Source organism: Dendrobium catenatum, unplaced genomic scaffold (assembly GCF_001605985.2).
Source record: "Dendrobium catenatum unplaced genomic scaffold, ASM160598v2 fragScaff_scaffold_1023, whole genome shotgun sequence".
Taxonomy (NCBI): domain Eukaryota; kingdom Viridiplantae; phylum Streptophyta; class Magnoliopsida; order Asparagales; family Orchidaceae; genus Dendrobium; species Dendrobium catenatum.
The window spans coordinates 629,785-651,573 of NW_021319485.1; the positions used below are offsets into that span (position 1 = coordinate 629,785).

Genomic DNA, 21,789 nt, shown 5'->3' on the forward strand with positions numbered 1-21,789 from the left:
AGTGAAATTTTTCTGCATTCATACGATAAAGGGTTCACTGGTGACAGTGCTCATGTGGACCTTAGTGATTCCTTCAAACCCTTGATTTAGGCTCATTCGGGCTTGTATTAGACCACTTTTGATGTCATTGGGATCGACCAGTGTACTTAAATCAGAGCTCGAATGGTTCTAATTATCATGATAATGATAATAGTAAAAAAAAAAGATCTCGAATGGTTCTAAAATTAAAATTTGAAATTTAAAATTTAAATATGCATCAAATTTTATACCCAACCAATGTAATTTTTTATGGCATATCATCTCTCTTTCATAATAAATAAGTAGACTCGTGAGCTTACACCAACAACCCTCAACTTTAGCTCAATAAGTTAACCAAAGTTAAGCACAAATAAAATTGACTTTATCTCAAAATTAACCCTATATCATTAAACCTAAATCTCCTTAAAAAGAATAGAAAAGTCATGGCACTTTTCTGCATGACCTAAAAAAAATAGTTGCAATAATTATTCTGGTTTGATTTTAACTTTTTATATGAAAAGCTTGGTGCAGTCACAGCTGCCAAATAGGACACTTGTAATATATAAATGTATATACATAACTTCACAAAAATAAAATAACTCCCACCTACCTCCTCCAAAAAAAAAATAATGAATAATAATTTTTTATTTTTTAGGATTATAAAAATAATTCATAATTTAATCAATAAAAAAAGAATTTATTTTATCCTACCACTTGTTTTTTCTTTTTCTTTTTTTAACCCAAAGCATATACTTTATCTGTCACCTCCCTGATTTAGGAACAACTATTAGGTCTGGTGACCGGACGTAGTTCTACGTATGGTCACCACTAAGTTACCCGGAATTTGCTCGGTATTTGCTCAGTATTGCTAGGTATTGCTTGGCAATAACGAGAAATACCGCTCTATGAAGACCAATACCGAGTAATACCGAGTTTTTCTTAAAAAAACTCGGTATTGCTCGGTGTTGCTCGGTATTTATCTTCACATAATGGTATTTCTCATTATTGTCGAGCAAAATCGACAAATACGTGATTTTGTGCATGCTACGTGGCACAATTTAATGCGGACCGAACGTAGCTCTACGTCCTTTCACCGGACCAAATAAAAGCTCCTGATTTAGGGTTCATAATCTCTTTTATTAGTATTTCTCATTTTTTAAAAAAATTTATATACATAACACTAAAGTTATTTATTGAACTCCAATATTTAAATTACATTAAAATATTATTATTTAAAAAAAATAAATTGAAAATTTTCATATATTTATTTTAATATAATTTCTACACTAAATTTATTCCAAAGGAATATTAAATGTTTTAATGTTAAGTATACAAATATCAAAAAATATCTTTTTTGTGTTTAAAGCTTCCTCGCTGTTTTAAGCAAGGTATGTTGTTCTCCCTTTCCTTCAATAATATAAAATATTTGTCTTTCTTTCCTGCTCTTATGCTCTGACATTTTCCTTTTCTTTTGCTTTAATATAACCGAACATTTCTCAATCAAATATATTGACGCCCACAATGTGCACTTACATTCTAAAAAAGAGTTGTTTCGATGGTTCAAAAAAGGAATGTAAAATAAAATAAAATATAGTTTATAAGAAATGTTATGTATTTAAAATATTTAAGATAATATGAATAACAAAAGAAATAATAATAATAATAATACCAAGGATTTATCCCACTATGTGAGATTGGCAAAATAATTGGACGAATATAAAATAAATGCATATGATTATTTTTTTTTTTTTTGACTTGATGTAAAATAAATGTGGTGTTAAGCCTGATGATGGAAGAAAATAGAAGGCAATTGGTGGCAGTGGCGACAACGGTCGATGATGGCAGCAATTGGTCGTGGCTGGTAGCAGCAAACAATGGTTAATTAGAGAAATGACCAAGAATTTACGATATATTTGAAAATCGTCTAAATCTAATGGTTTTTAAATACACCAAAAATACACTAAGTAAAAGGAGCACATACGTGAAAAGGTTGGCGTAACTCTAGCGACAGATATAATTAGAGAGTCGTCTTAGATAATTTGCACATAAAAAATGTCACCTTCCGATGACCCGATTAGAAGAATATATATGTATTGGATATGACGTATATTAAAAAAGGCAGATATAGACCTAAAAAAACTTTTGTTAAAAAGAATTAAAAATCATTTTTTCATCGATTTTAAAGGAAAATTTGACTCTTATAATAAGATACAATGAAGAAAAAAAATTGATATAGCCGACTCTAGTGATGTTGTTGTTGCATAAAATACATCAAAAATTTTATACAAACTCACCCAATCACTATTACTTCATATCTCCCTATAATTTCAATTGCAAAATTTTACACACTAATCTCCAAAATCACCTATCATCCCTCCAATATCTCAAAATTATAGCAAAAACCTCAAAACATCCATAATAAAAATAACTCTCTAAATATTCAATCTGCAACTGAATCTACATAACATAATCCTTCAATCACATAGTGTTACCTCATATGGCATGCAATGTTCTAAGTTTTACACAGATATTACTATCTTAATAAGTTGGTAATTAGCCATATGAGAAACCAAACAATCTTCTCACTATACTGAAACTTCACACACATATACAACTTTGCATGGCAAACATGATCTTATATAGTATAGTGGTGGTGCATTAGGTAAGAAAGTCTTATAGCTATTCCAACATTCATGAAATGATATGCAGGTAGTCATCTTTTTCAGCTATGGGAAGTTGTGGAGTAACATAGATTATTCTGTAAGGATAATGGACGGGAAGAATCATCTGGTTTTGTCTCTGTGAACATCAAAATCATAGCATGAACAACAAAAGCGCAGTTCATTGTGCTTTTACTGTTCACGGGGACGAACCGGACGGTTCTCCCTGGCTGGTATCCGCACAGAATAATTCATCGGAGTAATAGATGGATAGTTACTTTGTAAGATAATATACAAGTAAGAAGAGCACCACAAATGAAGCAACAAGTGTGACCATCCTGCGGCTTGATTTATTTTCAAACACCTGATATGTAAGATTATATGAGATTAGCTAGTATATAAAATGCTAGAAGGCTTTATAATTAGGAAAAGATAATTAAAATAAACATGGAGTATTAGTATTACCATCTTGAAGCGATCCATGGTTCCAGATAGGACTCCTCTTGAAGAATCCATATCATTTCCCTGAAATTGTACAAGGCTGACAGTTACACAAAAAATAATGAAAACTATAATGAAATAGGAAGAAATGGAAAAAAAAAAGGACAGGTTATTCAACGAAGGTACCATTCTATCCAGCATGCGATTGTGACTTTCAACTTCCTCGTGAACATCACCTGTCAGCTGTTGAAGGCCAAGCGATTAAATAAGAAAGGATAAGTAGGCCAAACAAAAGAGGACACAGCAAGAGAAAGTCATATCTCATATGCATGAAAAACATCAGAAAGGTTAAGGGAACCTTTGGGATTACTTTTATTATTATTTTATTTTATTAAAGATTTAATATGATTCATGTCTTAGATAAAATATTTGTTAAGAAAAATAGATGTAGATCTAAAAAGACTTAATTAGTAGAAATGATGTTTCTTTATTAGATTTAAATGAGAATTTAATTCTTTACATGACACAATAGAGAAAACGGATTCATGTACCTGACCCCACAGAATAAAAGTTTGATGTTATTTTTGTTGTTGTTGTTGCAAGATTTAATATGAAATAAAATATAGTTATTATTATAAAAATATATTATTTTTTATTGAATATCAAATAAATTGATTTATGCAAGGATAACAAAACCGACGGGGCAACAATTGTAGCCGAAGAGGCAATTACAGTGGTGTCAGTCAGTTGTGATAATTTTTTTTAAAAACATCCAAAACACTTAAAAATTATTTTGACTTTTTTAAAAATAACTTGGTTTATTTTTCAAAATAAACAATTTAAAAATAAACCAAGCAAATATATTTTTATGAAACAAAATAAAAACAAAAAATAAAAATGATATCAAATAGACACAAAGGAAAGTAAATAAAGGCCTATAGCAAAGCTCGTAATCAGTGAAAATATGATATCAAGATTTTTTTTTTTAAATGTGAAGTATGTATGCTCGCATATGCCTTTACGGGTATGTAGCAGATAGTTGACGAGGCATAACAAATGAACTCGCCCTCCCAAGAGGCCCACTTGGGGAACTCGCATGGAACTCACAAGAGAACTCACCTGAAATGATCAACGGACGACACTCATCCGGGCCTTCTCAGGAGCTCCCCTATACCAGGCAGATTGAGGATTCCTCTTCAGCGTTAGCAACTCAACAATCGTCACGTGCCTAGACTACATCTCAATCACTCATTATCTCTCAAGACAACCATTCTCACCAAACTCAGTTACATGAAGGTGCCTACTCATGGTACCCTCAATTCGACTCGTTGTGATCATCTGATCCAGAGCTCTCCCTTCCAACAGCAATATTCCACTTGCCCCTCTTCTTCTTAGGTGATGATTATAGAGTTTCCATACAAGTTGCCATCCATGTCAACCAATTCATCAGCCGCCGGTCCCCTCTCATCTTAGTACTTGTATGCAGACATGTCTAAGCACAATCACCCTTATCTACTCGATGTCACTGAGCTCGTTTAGAGAGAACTTACTGAAGTCTTCCAACCTTACCCTCTAGCCAATCATGAGGCAACACATGTCTAGGATAGTGTAAACCAATTTATCAACCGCCAGTCCCCTCTCATCTCAGTACTTGCTTGTAGACATGCCTGACCACAATCACCCTTATCTAATTAATGTCATCGAGCTCGTCCAGAGAGAACTAATTGAAGTATTCCAACCTCATTTTCCTTCAACCAATCATAAGGTGACACGTATCTAGGACAATGTGTAAAAAGTTGCACTTTTTATTTTTTTCTTGAGTAATCTTTTATGTATCCCTTAGACCTCCATAAATATTGGGCGATGAGAAACCGTTTGGATAATTTTGGATTGATATATTGAATACTCTGTCTGTTTTTAGACTCATAATTTTCTAAGTATCCCACAAATTTTCTATATACTCTCTTTACTTAAAGTAGTGAGAGTGATCAAATTGTGCCGGTAAGATGAAGTGTTTGGATTCAGATAATGGAACAATTAAAAAGAATGAATTAGGAAATGGTCATATCAGAAAAAAGGTGAGGGTTGTACCTATGCAAAGGCAGCTTATGTGATTTGGAACATACAATTATAGGTAGAACGTAGACCAATAAGAGGTGGGTTTACAGAACTATTGTTAAATGATTAGGAGGAAAAAAGCAGCAGGCCATAATAAGATGGCCATAAGTTATACAAAGAAAATGAACAAAATAAATAATACTTCAAATAGCGCCTAGCAAGAATGAATGGATGATTCATAAACCAATGGAAAATAGCTGGGATAATTCTAAAATAGTAATGGTAATAATTAAGGAAAAAATCTAAATTATATTTACAGGCATAAAGGATACTAGTTTTAGTTTTGCTTGAAAATAATCCGCACAATTAACTTCTTGATATTAAAATATTTTTATATACTAGCACTATTGATACAGAAACTTACGCATAATAATCAACAAATTTTTTAAAATGTATGATCATTGAATCAAATATGAATCAAGAAATAAATGATACATGTTCGCAACACTTGTATCATTTTTCTGCAATCAACATAGAAACTTTTTGATACAATGTAATATACATATTCAAATGAGTTTCAATCTATTTGATTACATATACACCTTATAAAGCATGAATAATATATATCACAAGAGTAAAAGCTCAAAATAGTCCCTTGACTATTGATAAATATCCAATTTAATCCCAGAATTTCGCATTGCCATATTTTAGTTCCTCAACTATTAGAAATTAAGCCAATTTAGTCATAGAGTCTAAAATAAGAGTTAAAGTTAACTCCAAAATTAAATATGAAGAGTATTTAGATATTACAAATGAATATAACATTACATTACTTACATTGCTCTATTTTATCATTTGATAAATTCTAGTATATAGTTAATCTAATATATAATAAGTATGAATAAATACTAAACAAATTTTATATTTTTTAAAAACAAAATCTAACATTGTTTTTCTTTATCATATTTTAATAATTTTATAGATTATGTAATAGATTAAAATTATTAAAGGAAATTTCATTTTATATTAAAATATAGTAAAGAATAGCAATATTAGATTTTATTTAAAATATATATATATATAATTTTTTTTAACTATTTATTCACCCTTATTATGTACTAGATTAACTATATATTATAATTTATTAAATGATAAAATAGAACAATATAAGTAATATAATCTTATATTCACTTGTAATATTTAAAATACATTTCATATATAAATTTGGAATTAACTTTAACTCTTATTTTAGGCTTTGGGACTAAATTGACTCAATTTCTAATAATCAAGAGACTAAAATGGGGCAATACGAAACTTTGAGACTAAATTGGACATTAATCAATAGTCGGGGGACTATTTTGAGCTTTTACTCTATATCACAATATCTCGAATGTGTACTGGGTGGCAATTTTCTATGCTTGATGACTGAAAAGCTTATTCTTAAAGTTTGTGAAATTTTGTACTACTAAGATTAAGATGAATGGTTTTATATTTGAATGTAAATATATCATGATTTTGTAATATGCAAAACTAACTATATGGAAGAATGAATCTTTCTATGCATAAATCAATATTCTGTGAAAAGGGATAGAGAGAGGAGAGAGAAAGAGGAAGAGAGAGAAGGGAAGAGAAAAAGCACAAGAGAAGAAGGGTGAACAATGGCAGGAAAAGGAAAGAAAACTTTTGGATTGAAGCTGACCTTTGAAATGACAACTTGCCTATCATAATATCTTTGTTTAGAATTCTAAAAATTTTAGTCTAAGTAGACTACTGTTGCTTTCACTAATCGGCCTTTTTTACATTATCTTTCTATTTGAGAATAGGATTCTCTCACATGCCACTAGTTTATGTGATTCATTGATAAGTCATCAATATCCCAGCCAGCAATGGAGAATGAGTGATTCAACAAGCTAAACAAAGAATTGTTCCTAGCGCAACTGCATAATCATAAGTTCTCCTTACGTTGTGAATTACTTATTTATGTGGCATTGTTTTTTTTTTTTGCATGATGTGGCACTGGATTATTAAAGTAGGCATCTTTAAAACTTGCTCTTACACATCCATTTCTTCTCATCAAAATTAATCTCAACTATTTAGGATGGACTTTATGAATTCACCTCCATTCATTCCTCTTGTGCATACATTAAGTGTTGAGCTATTTTGGAAAATACTTTTTGCATAAACCTATAGCTACATTAACGTCAATCTGCCCCTGCAAGTCAAATCAAATAATGCTTGAACAAGTCAAGTCAAATTTAGATAAACTTGAAATAAATTTTAAATCAAAGATGGAGCTCAAAATCGACTCAAGTCAATTTTGAGTCTATCCAATTTTGAGCTATTTTGGGCTTTGACTATTTTTAATAATTTATTTACTCAACTATTTGTCTATTTGTGCTCCATTATACATGTCCAAACAACTTATTTATTCTCACTAATTCCATTGTTCCTCTACTGTAGTCATTTATCATTAATCCTTCTTGCTTTTAACACACATCCATCTTAATATTACCATAACTAAACACTCAACTTCTCTATCAATGGATTTTTTTGTTTCCCAAACCACAAATCCATATAGCCTAGCCACTCTGATTATAGTTTCATAAGGTTTACAATTACTTCTCCATGCTTCTCTAATGACATTGTACTCTTAAGGCTCTCGCCAATTTAAGACATCCAACTTCAGCTCTATAAGTTATATCATCATCAATTTTCCCCATTTTTATAATAAACATAAGGAATATCAATCTAAAAGTAAAACACATAGGTATTCAACAATATAGACAGATAATTATAATTTTCACATAAAAAAATTATATATGATCCCAATCCTTCTCTTTTAAAAAAAATTTCAGTACTCAAGCCTTACCTCATTTTAGAAGAGGTCCCACCATAAATCAATACGCCTCACTTTGAAATGTTTCTTGAGCATCTCCATAACAAACTCAAAAAATAAATCTTAATCACGACCCTTGATTGAAAACTATTAGGTCACATCACAACAACTTCCAATATTAATCATTGCACCACCATACATTACTTTAATGATTTTGAAAAATGATTGGCATATATATTTTCTTCTTTATGCCCATCTAATCAGTCCTTGATTCTATCACATATCACTTTAAAGATAAAAAAATTATATGAAGATATTTTTGATGAATTATAAGATTTTTCCTTTATTCGTCTTAGCATAAAAACTATCTCAATAAAATATCTTTTCAGCAAATAATCAAATGTATCCTCTAATATTGATGTGATTTTTTATAATATATATCCCATTACCCTCCCCAATAGCTTCTTCTTATGACTCATAAATTTGACTCGTATAATTAGCGCACTAGGTATCTCATACTGGCTTGAAGCATCTTTAGAACTTTTTCAGGTGATGCATAGGATGCTTTAATTCATATTGTTAATGGAGAAAAATATTGTAACTCTTATTTAATAGTTTGTCCGGAAAATATTTTAATATTTTCTTAATTTGAAGACCTTCATCTTTACTTAGATCCTATTTTCTTCACTTCTAATACATCTTAATAAAAATATATTGATCCCTTTCTTCCTCAAATATTTTATACATCTTCTTTTCTTATTTTTTTAGTTCTTTAGTGCTTAACCTCTATACCAATCATGAAGAGCTAAAATGATAGCATTGCTCAAGACCCATTTCACATAATTCTAACTTTGTATGCTATAATTTAATCGTGTTTTGTCATTATTTAAAAGGATATTCCATCATCTTAACCTGTGGTACCTCGTCACCCCATCATCAACACAACTCAATTATATTCTATCTATTTCTATGCTTTCATAAACTATCATAGAAATCATGGCCATTTTTACTCGCACATAAACTTGATTCAACTTTAGAGCTTAAATTGATCTCTTTTAAACAATTTATTTTAAAAGATTAATAAATCTCACCTAATAAGTTCAACGCTCATATCCTATGGCTACTATTCCGTCTTAAATTTGTGGGTATCCCACAAATGTCAAATAATAAATTACAATTGTTTTCATCATGTTGAGTCAAATCTCATAGCTCCTAACAAGGCATTCTTTGTACTATGTACTCCATCTTTAGGTATTTTGCTTCATGGAGGTTGAATCTTCAATTTCTTGTTAGAGATCACTTTTCAAATGAATATGGCATAACAAACTTAAGAAGCTCTCAATCTTCCATCTCTCTTAGGATTTATTTGGAATGGCTGCAGAATTTTATAAAGTTAGTTGTGAAGTTGCTATGGGCAAAATAGTTTAACTACTCTAGTCATAAAAAGAAAATTTTTCACCAAAATAAATTAAGAAAAGCGGTAAAAAAGCATGAAGAAAATAGTAGGCAAACAAAATTGTAGTTGTTCTTTAAAAAGAAAAGCAGCAAAAAAACTATCTCAAACAAACCATCATCTCTTGTAGATGATCAGAATGATTAATCTTCAAGAATTAATTTGGGATTGCCTTCAGTTTCCTTCAAAGATACATGATTTACGAGAAGTAACAAGCTAAATCATAGAAAAAACCTCTAATTATTCGCATGAAGCCAATTTAGTCTAAGAGTGTCTATTTCTCCAATTCAATCCCTCGACTATAAAAAGTTGATCAAAATATATAATCCCTCAGGTAGAAATTGCAATACAAAATTGATACCAATTTAATCCTCTGACTAAATAAAATTGATCCAATTAGGTCCTTAAGAGACCATTTTGAATCAATTTTGTATAATCAAGTGACTAAACTGGATAGATGTGTTACTCTAGGACTAATTTACTACATACGAATAGTCCGAAGCCCACTTTGAAATTTAAATTGTATAAGTAACCATATATTTCCCTCGAGTGTCTTGGAAGTGTTTGTTGATAAAAGTTAATGCCATGACAAGAAATATTCAAATTGACATTTTTGCCCCTAAATCATTTGTGAAGAGTGATTGTCAACAATTGAGTGACATTTTGGAAAGATTTGGCTTCCATTTCATGAAGTTCTACGTTAATTTTCAGGTTTTAATCACAATAAGATGGCCTTCAACTTTTATAGAATATTTCTATTTGATGATTCAACCCCTCATTCTGATGAGACACACCAAGACACTAACTGGCCCAACTAAGGGATGTCAATAGTAGGCTGTCATGCACTTGAGGCATATGAAGAGTCTCCTTAGTCCAATATTCAGGAAGGAAAATAAGTTTCCATTAAATGTGAGACCTCAATTCCGATAGTCAAGCATCAAGTACAGAGCATATGCTGATTCAGGATTGTTTAAAACATATAATTATCAAATCATTAGCCTATCTCCTTAAGAATAATTTACGCTGCTCATCTTATTTAAGTTTGACTAATAGATTGGGCATCAAGCTACATCAGAAGTTTGAATACCATGAAATCATCTCCAAGAATAGAGGAAAAAGAAGACAATTGTTTGTTTTCTTTTTAAGCTATTTGTCCTTCTTATCTTATGCTCATATCGTAAGTGGTGCTTTTAGTCTTTGAAATTTATGCCTGGTTTGACTTAATTATGATAAGTTGTGCTTTTGATTATTTGGCGCATTCATTAAGTTCAATTCTAGATACTGACATGTTAAGTTATCTTATATTATCATTCTATTTAATTCTAGAAGGAAGGCGATTTCTCTTCCAGGTCATTGAGACTTGCAAAATTCTCACCAAAGATTTTCAAGTGAATATGTTCGAGCCGAGTGGTGTCATGTAATTAAACAAAAATCTTTATGTGAACACACATGAATTCTGGCATGATGATCCTGCATGTAAATACCAGTGATTCAGTATAGAACCCATGAGTGCAAAAAACTTTTAATTTTTATAATGGCGCAGTGCTCTCATCTGCTATTTCAGGGAATAGTTCTCAGGTTGTGCACTTGTGCCCTACCTTTTCCATGGATCTGGCTTCATGGAAAGTGGTGAGAAGAAAATTAATTACTATATTATTCAGTGAACATGAGAGGCCAATAAATAGGCAAGAATAAGGATCCTATTGTATGCTAGAAATTTTGTGATAGTATGGTGAGAGAGTTTTGCGTCTTAGCTTTACATGATCCCCCATATAAACAAACAAATAAAAAGAGCACATGAGATGTTATATTTTTTAGTGGAAAGCTAGAGAAGGAAAAAAACATTGGGTATCGCCTGGTTGAAATAATTTCACTACAACAGCGTTGATCACAAATAATTGGCCGTCTCCAAATTGGAGAGGGTGGGATTAAGTAGGAGTCGTTGGTGGAAAATATCATATAGTTGGTAGTTGAGGAGAGTTGTTCAAACGATTGTGACCGATTGACGACGTTTCGACGATGGATGTTGGGTAACGACAAAGGTCGGGTGGTGGTGACCCTACAATAGAGGCTGGGCAGTGATGGTCCAATGATAGAGGTTGGGCGACAACAATCCAATGAAGTTGGTCGAGCAGTGGTCCAACGGCGATTGCTAAGCGATGATCTGACAAGTGGATCAAACAATGGTCCAAAGGTGGCGGTCGGTCGATGTCGCTCCAACGATGGTTGTCTGACAATGGTAGTCTGATAACAAATGTTGGGTGGTGGTCAAACGATGGTAGTAGTTCAATGACCCCAATCGAGTGTTGTTTTGTGGGTGATGGTTGGGTGGCGATCCAACAGTGGTATGATGGCCACGCCTAGGCGCGGTTGTCAATGGTCTGAAGACAGCGATCGAGTGACGTTCTTACAATGACGATCAAGCGGCAATGGTTAGACAATGGTGATATAATGACGGTGGTCAAACATTGGTCCGACGGTGGCAATTCAACAATAGTGGTCCAGAGACTGTTGTCCAATAGCAGTGGTCAAGCGGTGGTCTAATGATGACGATCGCCGATCGGGCAGTGGTCCGACATCAACGATCTAGGAGCGGTCTGATTGGGCGAATGGTCTGATGAAGGTAGTCAGGCAATGGCTGACTATGGTTCGACATGTTGTCTAATGAATGTGATCAAATAATGATCTATCTAATGGTGATTGTCTGATAACGATGTTTAGGTGGTGATGATCCTTAGCTAAAACTCTGGGATTCTTCAAGTCTCTGAGCTCTTTTGAATCTTAGGCCAATGGTCTCCTTCATGTAAGAGAGTGGGAAGCTACTTATAATTTTTATTGTGGCATGCCTCATAGAAATAGCCAAAAGCCTCAGCATTCCATCGGACGATTAGTATTGATTCCATTGATCATATATATCATTTTTTTAGCATTTAAGTGTCTTAATGATGTTAAAATTGAGCGAACTTGAGCTCGTCGGATTCATCTCATCAACACTATTTAATTATAAACATGCAAAATTCCAAAATAACTTGGTCCTCCAAAATGTTTCTAATCATGTTTTTCAGTGCTTGGTCTATGCTCATTTGGACTCATATCATATTACTTTTAGTGTCAATGGTTCATCTCATCGAGTTGATCAGTTTGACTATAAATTAATTGAAATCAAAGTTTAGATAATGTGCACCTAAATTTTCATAATTTTCCACTTCAATTTAAATCAAGATTTGTGTCTGTCAAGCTAGTTTTTTTGTTATGTTTCAGTCCATAAGAAAAATAAATTCTAAGGATATCAAATTGCATATAATCACATCTCCAATACTAGGAGACTTACCAATTTTTCCTGTACTACCTAAAACATCAACACCCCCTCAAGTTGGAGCATATATATTCATTAGCTCCATCATGTTACATAAACAATAAAAAGGTAGGTGCCCTAGAGCTTTGATTAAGATATACATTCTTAACTAAAGAGATGAGCAATAATATGCTTGAAAAGCATAATATCTTATATGAAATGATAATTTACTTCAATATGTTTAGTTTGTTCATGAAAAAAAAAGATTGTTCGCAATATAGATAGCGGCACAATTGTCGTTATAAAGAGTGAAAGGTTGAGTAATAGGAAAATCAAACTCTCCTAACAGAACTTTAACCCACATCATTTCGCATGTAAATTGAGTCATAGCTATATAGTCGGCTTTAACATTAGATCTAGCCACAATAGTTTATTCCTTGCTTTTCTAAGATAATTAATTTCCTTGAATAAGGATGCAATGTCCTAAGGTTGGCTTCCTGATATCAACTAATCCAATATAATCAAAATAACAAATGCTTCATCATTCAAATTCTTAGATTTAGCATATAACAACCATTTCCCTGAAAACTTATTGATATATACCAGGATTTGTAGATCTACCACCCAATATTTTCCTTTGGACTTCGCATATACCAACTCATTACCCCATCAACAAATGAAATGTCTGATCTAATAATCAAGAGATAAATAAGTTCACTAACTACACTTTGATTTTTATATAAAGCTAGAAGTTCATCATCATCAAATCTGATTTGGGTTTACAAAAGGATACCAACATGCTTAGAACCAATGAAGACATTATCAGATTAGACATTTCACTAACTACACTTTGACAGCACCAATTTTTTTTAGAAATAACATTTATTTTTTTACTATAAGCGAACTCAATTTTACCTCACAGATGCGGTAATGGTCATTTCTAGTTAGTAAAATATCATCAATATAAATAGCTAGAATGACAAATTCTGCAGGGTAGTGTTTTATGAAGACAGAGTTATTGGTAGTGCAACTACGAAGACCAACCTTAATCAGGATATTACAAAGATTATCAAATCAAGCTCGTGGATTATTTTTGAGCTATAGATAACCTTCTTGAGAAGACATATAGTTCTCTCTCTAAGTAACATATAAAGGAGACTGCTCCATATAAACGGCTTATTGCAGGTCACCATAAAAGAAGGCATTACTTAACATCCATTTCTAACATAATCCAACCATGACTGATGGTCACAAGCATGAGGAAGTAAACAAACTTCATATGTTCAACTACGGAGAATGTGTCAAAATAATCTATCCCATGGATCTGAGTAAACCCTCTGAGTTTTGTAGCAATCCATCGATCCACCAATATAGAATTTGATAGTGAAAGCCCATTGAAAGACAATAGATTTGACCCCAGAAGGGGGACCTATCATAGTCCAGATATGATGGTTGAGGTATCTATTTCAATATTCATAGCTTGCTTCCATAAAGAATGTAGCAATGCATCTTGATATATCATGACAGTAAATACATATGAAAAAGACAAACAAAGTATGAAATGAGATTAGTAATTGATCAAATTAAACATACGAGTGAAAAGCAAAACAATATGTTGACTTTTACCTCTCCAAAGGACAACAAGGCTTAGATATGGTGTTCATCAATTGGTGGATGCTCAATTGAATTCAACAATATGGTGGGAGGTATTGGCATGGATGGAGCTTGATGATAGTATTCCTGTAAAGGTGTAACAGTAGGCAGAGGAGCTACTGGTGACGAGAAAAGCTCAAGGACTAAGGAGGGAGAAAATAAAAGGATAGTCTCATGAAAAGTTTCATTGATAGAGGTATACATGTGTCATATTTTAACATATACCATTTTTTATTATTTTTTACCCTTTTAAAAATTTATAATAATTATTATTATTATTATTATTTGAACTAAATTGCACCGTAAATTATTTCTCTCGGGCTTGTAGAATGTTTCCTTGTACAACTTGAGTAGTACAAGGGGCCTTCTCAAGAGGTTTCAACATTTTGGAAGCATTGGGAGGTCCTGTGTAAGTGACAAATTTGAAATGCTTTGAATCAATCTTTTATGAAGCCTTCTTTATCTTTGTTGTCATTGCCTTTGACCAAATCGGTTTATGAGCCATATATGTAGGTCAACTATTTGGTCTTTAGTTTGCGATAGACACATTAGTTATTTTCTTATTTTATGATGGTCAAATCCATCAAACCTCTATTAATTTATGCCAATGGAAACTTCCATCACAATGTTAGTTGTTTGCAGCCCTATAACTCCAATCAACAATCAGATATAAAACTTAATTTCCTTCCTCTTCTTGCTTCTTCCAATTCTTTGTTGCAATCTTAGTCTCCCGTGCCCAACCGCATTCAACATACCATCATTGCTATTATTGCAACTTTTCTCACCCTTAACATTGTCACTCAAACCATTTATTCATTTGTTTTCACCTTAGTCATCAACATTACGGCCATCGATGGAGCTGCCGCGGTTGTCATCATCTTTCGAGCACCTTCGAAAGAGAGCCCAAGACGCTATTATAAAGCTAAAATCAAATTAAAACAGTTCCATAATTTTTGTTTCCTTAAGCAGAAATAAATCCCCGAATTTTCCACCAAACTCAACTGCATGTACCAACAAACAAATATGCAGTTGTTCCTTATTGTTCATGATTTATGCACCAGAATTCACAATATCCAATTCAAGTAGGCCACATAAACGAGAAACCCAATGCAGAATGCAACAGCTGAAACTTTGAAGTAAGTAGCTTAGTAATTGTAATAATAAAATAAATGCAAGATACTTCGGGAAATTTGGCAACTCCAAACTAAATGCAGAGCAAAATGTCATTGTTTAATGTGACTTCACATATATTCAATATATATGGAAATATGTTGAACCACAATATTGTAATTATAGCTTACCCTCTTCAGAATATTAACCCTATCTTGCAGTCCATCCACAGCCCTATCATTGTCATGCTCGTCAATCTCATTGGAAGAGTAGGATGATGCTCTGATTCCACCTTCTTCGATGCCATCAAACAATGCAGCCCTGCTGCTGCGATAGTCCCTAGAAGAGAAAATCTATAGATAAGTAACGAAGGAAATGCCCTGGTATAACCAAATACATCCCTTTGAGCATGCACATAGAGCAAATGATCTCAGCATATAATAGAATGTCCAATATGTACTTGTAAAAAATAAATACAAATGACCGGAACAAAAAGACAAGATAATTAAAATAAAGAATGAAAACAATTCATAGCAAATATCCCATCTATTAAAAATATGGGAGATGTTTAAGATTGCATTATAAAGAAATCAAACTTATGAATGGAAGAAAGTAACTAAATATAAAACTAGAAAAAATAAGTTAGAGGTTGCTTGGTTGAGTGTATTATGAGTGAATTGATTTTGAAATGCATGGATTTTAAATTTTTAAGTATTTAGTTGAGTGTAAAAGGAACGCAAGGTATTTCTCTAAGGGTTTAGAATATATCCAACAATTCATTTTTTAGTAATTTGGAATTCACCCAATTTGAAAAAATTCCAAAACTAGTGCTCTTTGACCTTGTCCTCGCACATCCCAATGCTCATGAGCCTCCTCGCACGTCCTGGTACTCGAAAAGATCAACAAAGTAGCACTTACCCAACAACCTCACTCGTGAGCCACCTTACATTGCTCATCCCAAATCACCCTACATCGCCATCGATTTTTCCATTCATTTTACTCTTGCCGACATTGCAAAAAACCTCGAGCTCTCCCTATGTCTCCACCATCCCTTACCACCCAACGAACCTCCTAACCACTTAAGCATGCCCTAGCTCTATTTTTAAAAAGGTTTCAAAATACATATTACAACAATAATATATTTAAAAATAAATATTAATACAAAATTTTGAATTTATTTTGCCTTCAACTTAACACAAAAAAATAATAATAATAATTTCAAAATTTATTTACAACCAACCAAACAACCATGATTATTTCAAATGCATTGATTTTACTTTACATCGACTTTGAATTACACTTGAATTCTAAAAACTTACAAGCAAATAACCCCTTAGCATTGGAGAATCAATTTCAATTGCTACAAGGAAGATTTACCAAGAAAATGATTTTCGTGTTAAAATAATTAACAAAAAAGTATAGATAATTGAGAAAGTATCTTAATATAAATTTTATTGATCTTAAAAAGACTTGATCAAGTATCACAATATTGGCCCATAGAAAAAAAAATGTACTAGTCATTTATTAAAAATATGTATTTGATGAAACGTTGACTAACATTAATAGTTGTAGAGTGACGAGAAAGATTAGCATGGAGTCCATATCTTTTTGTATTGGTTATGGATATGCTAACAAATAATATTCAAAGTGTGATGCATTGGTGTAAGCTTTTTGCAAATGGCATAGTGTTACACCGGTCCAGCCGGTCCGACTCGACCTACCTACGTGAACAGAAGCGGATTTCTCCGCCTCTTGTACACGCCGAACGCATGCATGGAATGCGTGAGCCATTTTAGGAAGGATTTTTGAGGAAGTTTAAGAGGGAAATTGAATGTAGGGACTGTTTAAAGATTTCCTTTTGAATTGTATGCATTAAATAATTTGTTTTCCTAGAGTTAGGGCATATTGAATTTGGTTGAAATTTGAGATCTCCTACATTTAGGTTTTCTTTGGTGTGGCGTCAAGAGATTTGGGAGAGATCGATCCTCCTCTCGTATTGAGGATCAACTGTATCTTGCTATTTTTCGTTTCTATTTCATCATATAATACAAACTTTCTATTGTTTTCTTAGTTTTGTGCGGATTTTTGTAAAGAAGCTCGATGTTTTCCGAAGATTGATAGGAAATACTCGAGATCATCGAGTACTTCCTATCAAATTGGTATCAGAACGCTTTTTTGGGCGGAAAATTAAGATATCTTGGTTGTTGTGCAATTGGAGCCTAGATCCAATTAATAACAACAAAGAAGATGGAGCCGTTATGGAGAAGTTTAAAACCGGCTTAGAGAAGTTCTCTACATGGGGAGAAAATTTTTCATATATGGAAAACTGTATGGAAAATCGATTTAGAATGGTGGAGGAGATGTTAAGAAGGTTCTTGGAGATGCAAACAAACACTTCACTAGTGGTTCCGATGGCTAACCCTAATCAAGATTTGATCGGGTTTCCCTTGGTCGAAATGTCGAATTGAAGGGAAAGGAAATCGGACAAGATAAGTATAAGGAGGGGAGTTTCTTTCATCAAGAGCCACCTCGTGTGGCTCTGATAAGGTGTGGATCAGGGTTTCTAGATAAGAGGACAACAAAGATGAAATCTTTTGGTGGAGGCGGTAAGACGGCTCCGACCACTATGAGAGGCATTTTGGGCAAGGGGAGCCACTCATCGGAGAAGGATGGGGTCAAGAGCCACCTCCTAGGGCTTCGATAAGGAGTGGGGTAGGGTTAGCAGATGGGAGGACAACATGAAGGGCATTTCGTGGTGAAGGTGGTGGGGTGGTCAACCACTATGGGAGGTCTTTTGGGCAAGGTGAGTGCGACGGGCCGAAACATGGGGATCGGGTCATGTGAGGCAAAGGGAAGGAAAGGGGGATTCTCACCCTCGATACATGGGGGAAGACAACCGCTGCACTGAAGGAGTAAGAAGATATTGGGGTGGTAGTGATCCTAGGGAAAGGAAGTTGGGGATGCCAGTATTGGAAAGGGAGGATGCTTATGGATGGGTGTACAGGGTGGAGATGTGTCTCATGGTGAATGGGGTGACGGAGGAGGAGAAACTGGCAACAGCGGCCCTATGTTTGGAAGGAAAAACTTTAGCTTGGTTCCAGTGAACGATAGTATGGCCACTAACATAGTAGCTGAAGAAAGCTATCAACAGCATCCCATCCTTGAGGACAAGATGGATCATTGAGAGGGGAGTATTGTTAGACCAGTCCATACAGCCTGACTGGACCGGCCTACGTGAATAGAGGCGGATTTCTCCGCCTCTTGTACACGCCAAATGCACGCATGGCGTGCGTAAGCCGTTTTAGGAAGGATTTTTTAGAAAGTTTACGAGGGAAATTGAATGTAGGGACTGTTTAGAAATTTCCTTTTGAATGGTATGCATTAAATAGTTTGTTTTCCTAGGGTTAGTGCATCTTGAGTTTGGCAAAAATTTGAGATCTCTAGATTTAGGTTTTCTTTGGGCTTTAGCGGCGTCTAGAGATTTGGGAGAGATCGATCCTCCTCTCGAATTGAGGATCAACTGTATCTTGCTATTTTTTGTTTCTATTTCATCAAATAATACAATTTTTCTATTGCTTTCTTGGTTTTGTGCGGATTTTTGTGAAGAAGCTCGCTGTTTTCCGAAGATGGATAGGAAATACTCGAGATCATCAACTATCACATAGCTTTAACTGAGGCTTTTAACAAAATATATGAAATGTTAGAATATTATAGACAACTTAGAAGATAGCTTAAAAGTATTAGAACAAACTTGTCCTATTTGCAATAGTTCCTTTATAAGTAGGTGGTATCTCTCAGTTAAAGCTATATTTTAGTTGTCTATAATATTTTTGTCAATACTATATTTTGGAAATGAGGATTTTAAGCTATCCTACTCCTGAGGTAATATGGATAGAAGTTGTTTGAGATAATTTACAAAGAATTAGTTTAACAGCTTATGCATCAACAAGCCGAAAATAATGATAAATAAAAATTCATAAAATTAACTGCAATGGTTGGGATAACTCTTACGATGGTGATTTAATCTTATGATAACAAAAGTTACTTCCCATATCATCTTAAAGATGAGCATGCACTAAAAAAAATGACTCGAAGCTATTCAAATGCAAAATAGAGCAGCAGGTACAGTTAAGAAATGAACAAATATATCTCTTAGCCTACTATGACATTTAAGCAATGTAATTAACATGGCTTTGTAGCATGTGAAGGCATCATGATGTTGCATTATCTGAATGTGTCTACCCCTAATTAAACATTGTTCAAAACTACTTATTTACGTTGTCACCAATAGTCCTTTCAAATAAGGCAAAAGATAACATCAATTCGGATAAACTAATATGATTCAACACAAGAACAACAACAAGCCTTTATCCCACTATGTGGGGTCGGCTACATGAATCCTTTTTTTTCTCTATTGTATCTTGTTGTATCCAACCGGACCAAGAGAGGGAGGGGAGATGGGATAAGGAGAATCTTGTGCAAACCTTCTTGAGTTCATAATTCTTCTTGTTGTGGAAAGAGTGCCAAGCACTTCGAAAGAAGCAATAGAAAACCTAAATCATAAAAAAATACAACTCATCACAACTAAGTACAATCAAATGACAACGTATCCTTCAAAGAAGTCAGTGCATAGCAGATGCATCTTACTATCTTACCTCTTAATCAGACAATTTTAACAAAAGATGGAAAATTACATAATAAAATATAAAAATATATTCTCAAATAGTTTCACTTTCTATGACAACAGGAACAGGCACAAGAATATGCGTAGTAGTCTCAAAATTTCAAGTAAACATACAAAATCAAAAAAGGATCTTCTGATCTTTAATATGCACAGAAACAAACTCTGGTTCCGCACTGATTTGCATAGATCAATCGAGGAAAACTTAATCTGAATGTTTCGGGGCCAAAATGACAACGACCTACTAAAAGCAACCTCGTTTAGAATTCAATTCTGAATATTTTGCTAGTGCCCCAATTAGATAGTCTGAAAAAAAAAACAATTTCCAACGCATATACATTAATCGCATCACGTATATGTCAGAGAGATGGAACATCCATTTTCTATGGCATCAACTCTTAATTCCATCAAATACAGTAGAAATTAATTCAAAAGGACGGAACAATTTCTCATTTCAGGAGTTCATCAAGTATGATCAAGAACATTCCATAGCAATAAACAAAGAACGAATTGAAATGCCGTACAATTCTTCAAGCGGTGAACTTATGGAAAAAGAAATTAAAAAAAGAAAGAGCGAGCGCAGTGTGAGAGAGATGAAGAACCTGCCTTGTCGCAGATGGAGAAACCTCAGAGCTTCGAGATCTGAGAACCAGAGATTTACTTATGCTCGCAGAATTGCCGAGTTCACCCGACCAAAGGGTTTATTGTCCTCCGTTTCCATTCATAGAAGATTTCATAGACGGGTCACCACCTACATTAATTATTTAATTGATTATTAATTATAATAATAATAATTTAAATCTTATATTTTTAAATTTTTGTCCACTTTTAAAGAGTGATGTGTCATCTAAAAATAATCTTCATCGGGCATGAATAACGAAACAAAATCAAGCTGGAATTTTTTGAAATTAAAATTGGGATCATTCGAAATTAAACTTATAATCGAACTGAACCTTTCAAAAATATGAACACAACGACACTAAATTAGACTCAATGCGAGCCCAAATAGGTCTAATTTAAGGACCCAAAGCACTGTTAAAATGTTCAAACCACAATTTGGATCAAGAAACATTTTTCAAATGTGACATTCTTATAGCTGAATCGAGTGGCTCGACGAGACAAATCTAACGAGCCTAAGATCACTGAATTATGATATCACTAAGACATCCAAATGCCCAACAAACGGTCCATGATCAAGGGAATCAACATCGGTCGTCCATACAAACCACTACTAAAATACCCTTGATCTTCCTTCTATTTACATATCATGTCACTCTCAGAAATCTATAAATAGACCTCTCACTTCTCATGAAAAAAGCAGCCCCCAAGCAAGAGGGCAAGATGGGTTCTTTGAGGCGAAGAGTCAGGCGATTCTTGAGCGAATATTGAGCGACGAAAAGATCTTCGTGATTTTGACAGAATCCGTGGAGGGCGATGGTTCTCAGTCGGCCTGGATGGCAGACGGAGGGTCTTTGAAGAATCGGAGTAGAGATATGATGGATTCCAAGATGGGTTTGATGGATCTTAGCCGGATTTCGGTTCTCTTTACATCGGTTTCTGATTTTTGTTTGTGATTTTTATTCA

At 33.6% G+C, this 21,789-nt stretch overlaps 1 protein-coding gene across 2 annotated transcripts; it reads right to left on the reverse strand.

Annotated features, from left to right (window-relative positions):
- Positions 1-2,434: 2,434 nt before the first annotated feature.
- On the reverse strand, positions 2,435-20,950 carry LOC110096741 (bet1-like SNARE 1-1). 2 transcript variants are annotated; one of them, XM_020822803.2, is made up of 6 exons: positions 20,812-20,950; positions 20,009-20,077; positions 15,716-15,863; positions 3,306-3,362; positions 3,144-3,203; positions 2,435-3,042 (listed from the first exon to the last, which is right to left on the reverse strand). In XM_020822803.2, the coding sequence occupies exons 2-6, from the start codon at positions 20,020-20,022 to the stop codon at positions 2,953-2,955; spliced, it is 369 nt and encodes a 122-aa protein (XP_020678462.1). In that variant the 5' UTR covers positions 20,023-20,077; positions 20,812-20,950; the 3' UTR covers positions 2,435-2,952. The 2 variants fall into 2 exon arrangements, with proteins under 2 accessions (XP_020678462.1, XP_020678463.1); XM_020822804.2 differs by having other exon boundaries at positions 20,808-20,950.
- Positions 20,951-21,789: the final 839 nt, after the last annotated feature.

What these genes read in the sequence shown, in the direction of transcription:
- LOC110096741 (XM_020822803.2), bottom strand. An exon ending in ATCGCATGCTGGATAGAATG is followed by an intron (nt 3,204 to 3,305) that starts GTACCTTCGTTG and finishes GTACAATTTCAG; the next exon opens with GGAAATGATATGGATTCTTC. An exon ending in CCATGGATCGCTTCAAGATG is followed by an intron (nt 3,043 to 3,143) that starts GTAATACTAATA and finishes CTTACATATCAG; the next exon opens with GTGTTTGAAAATAAATCAAG.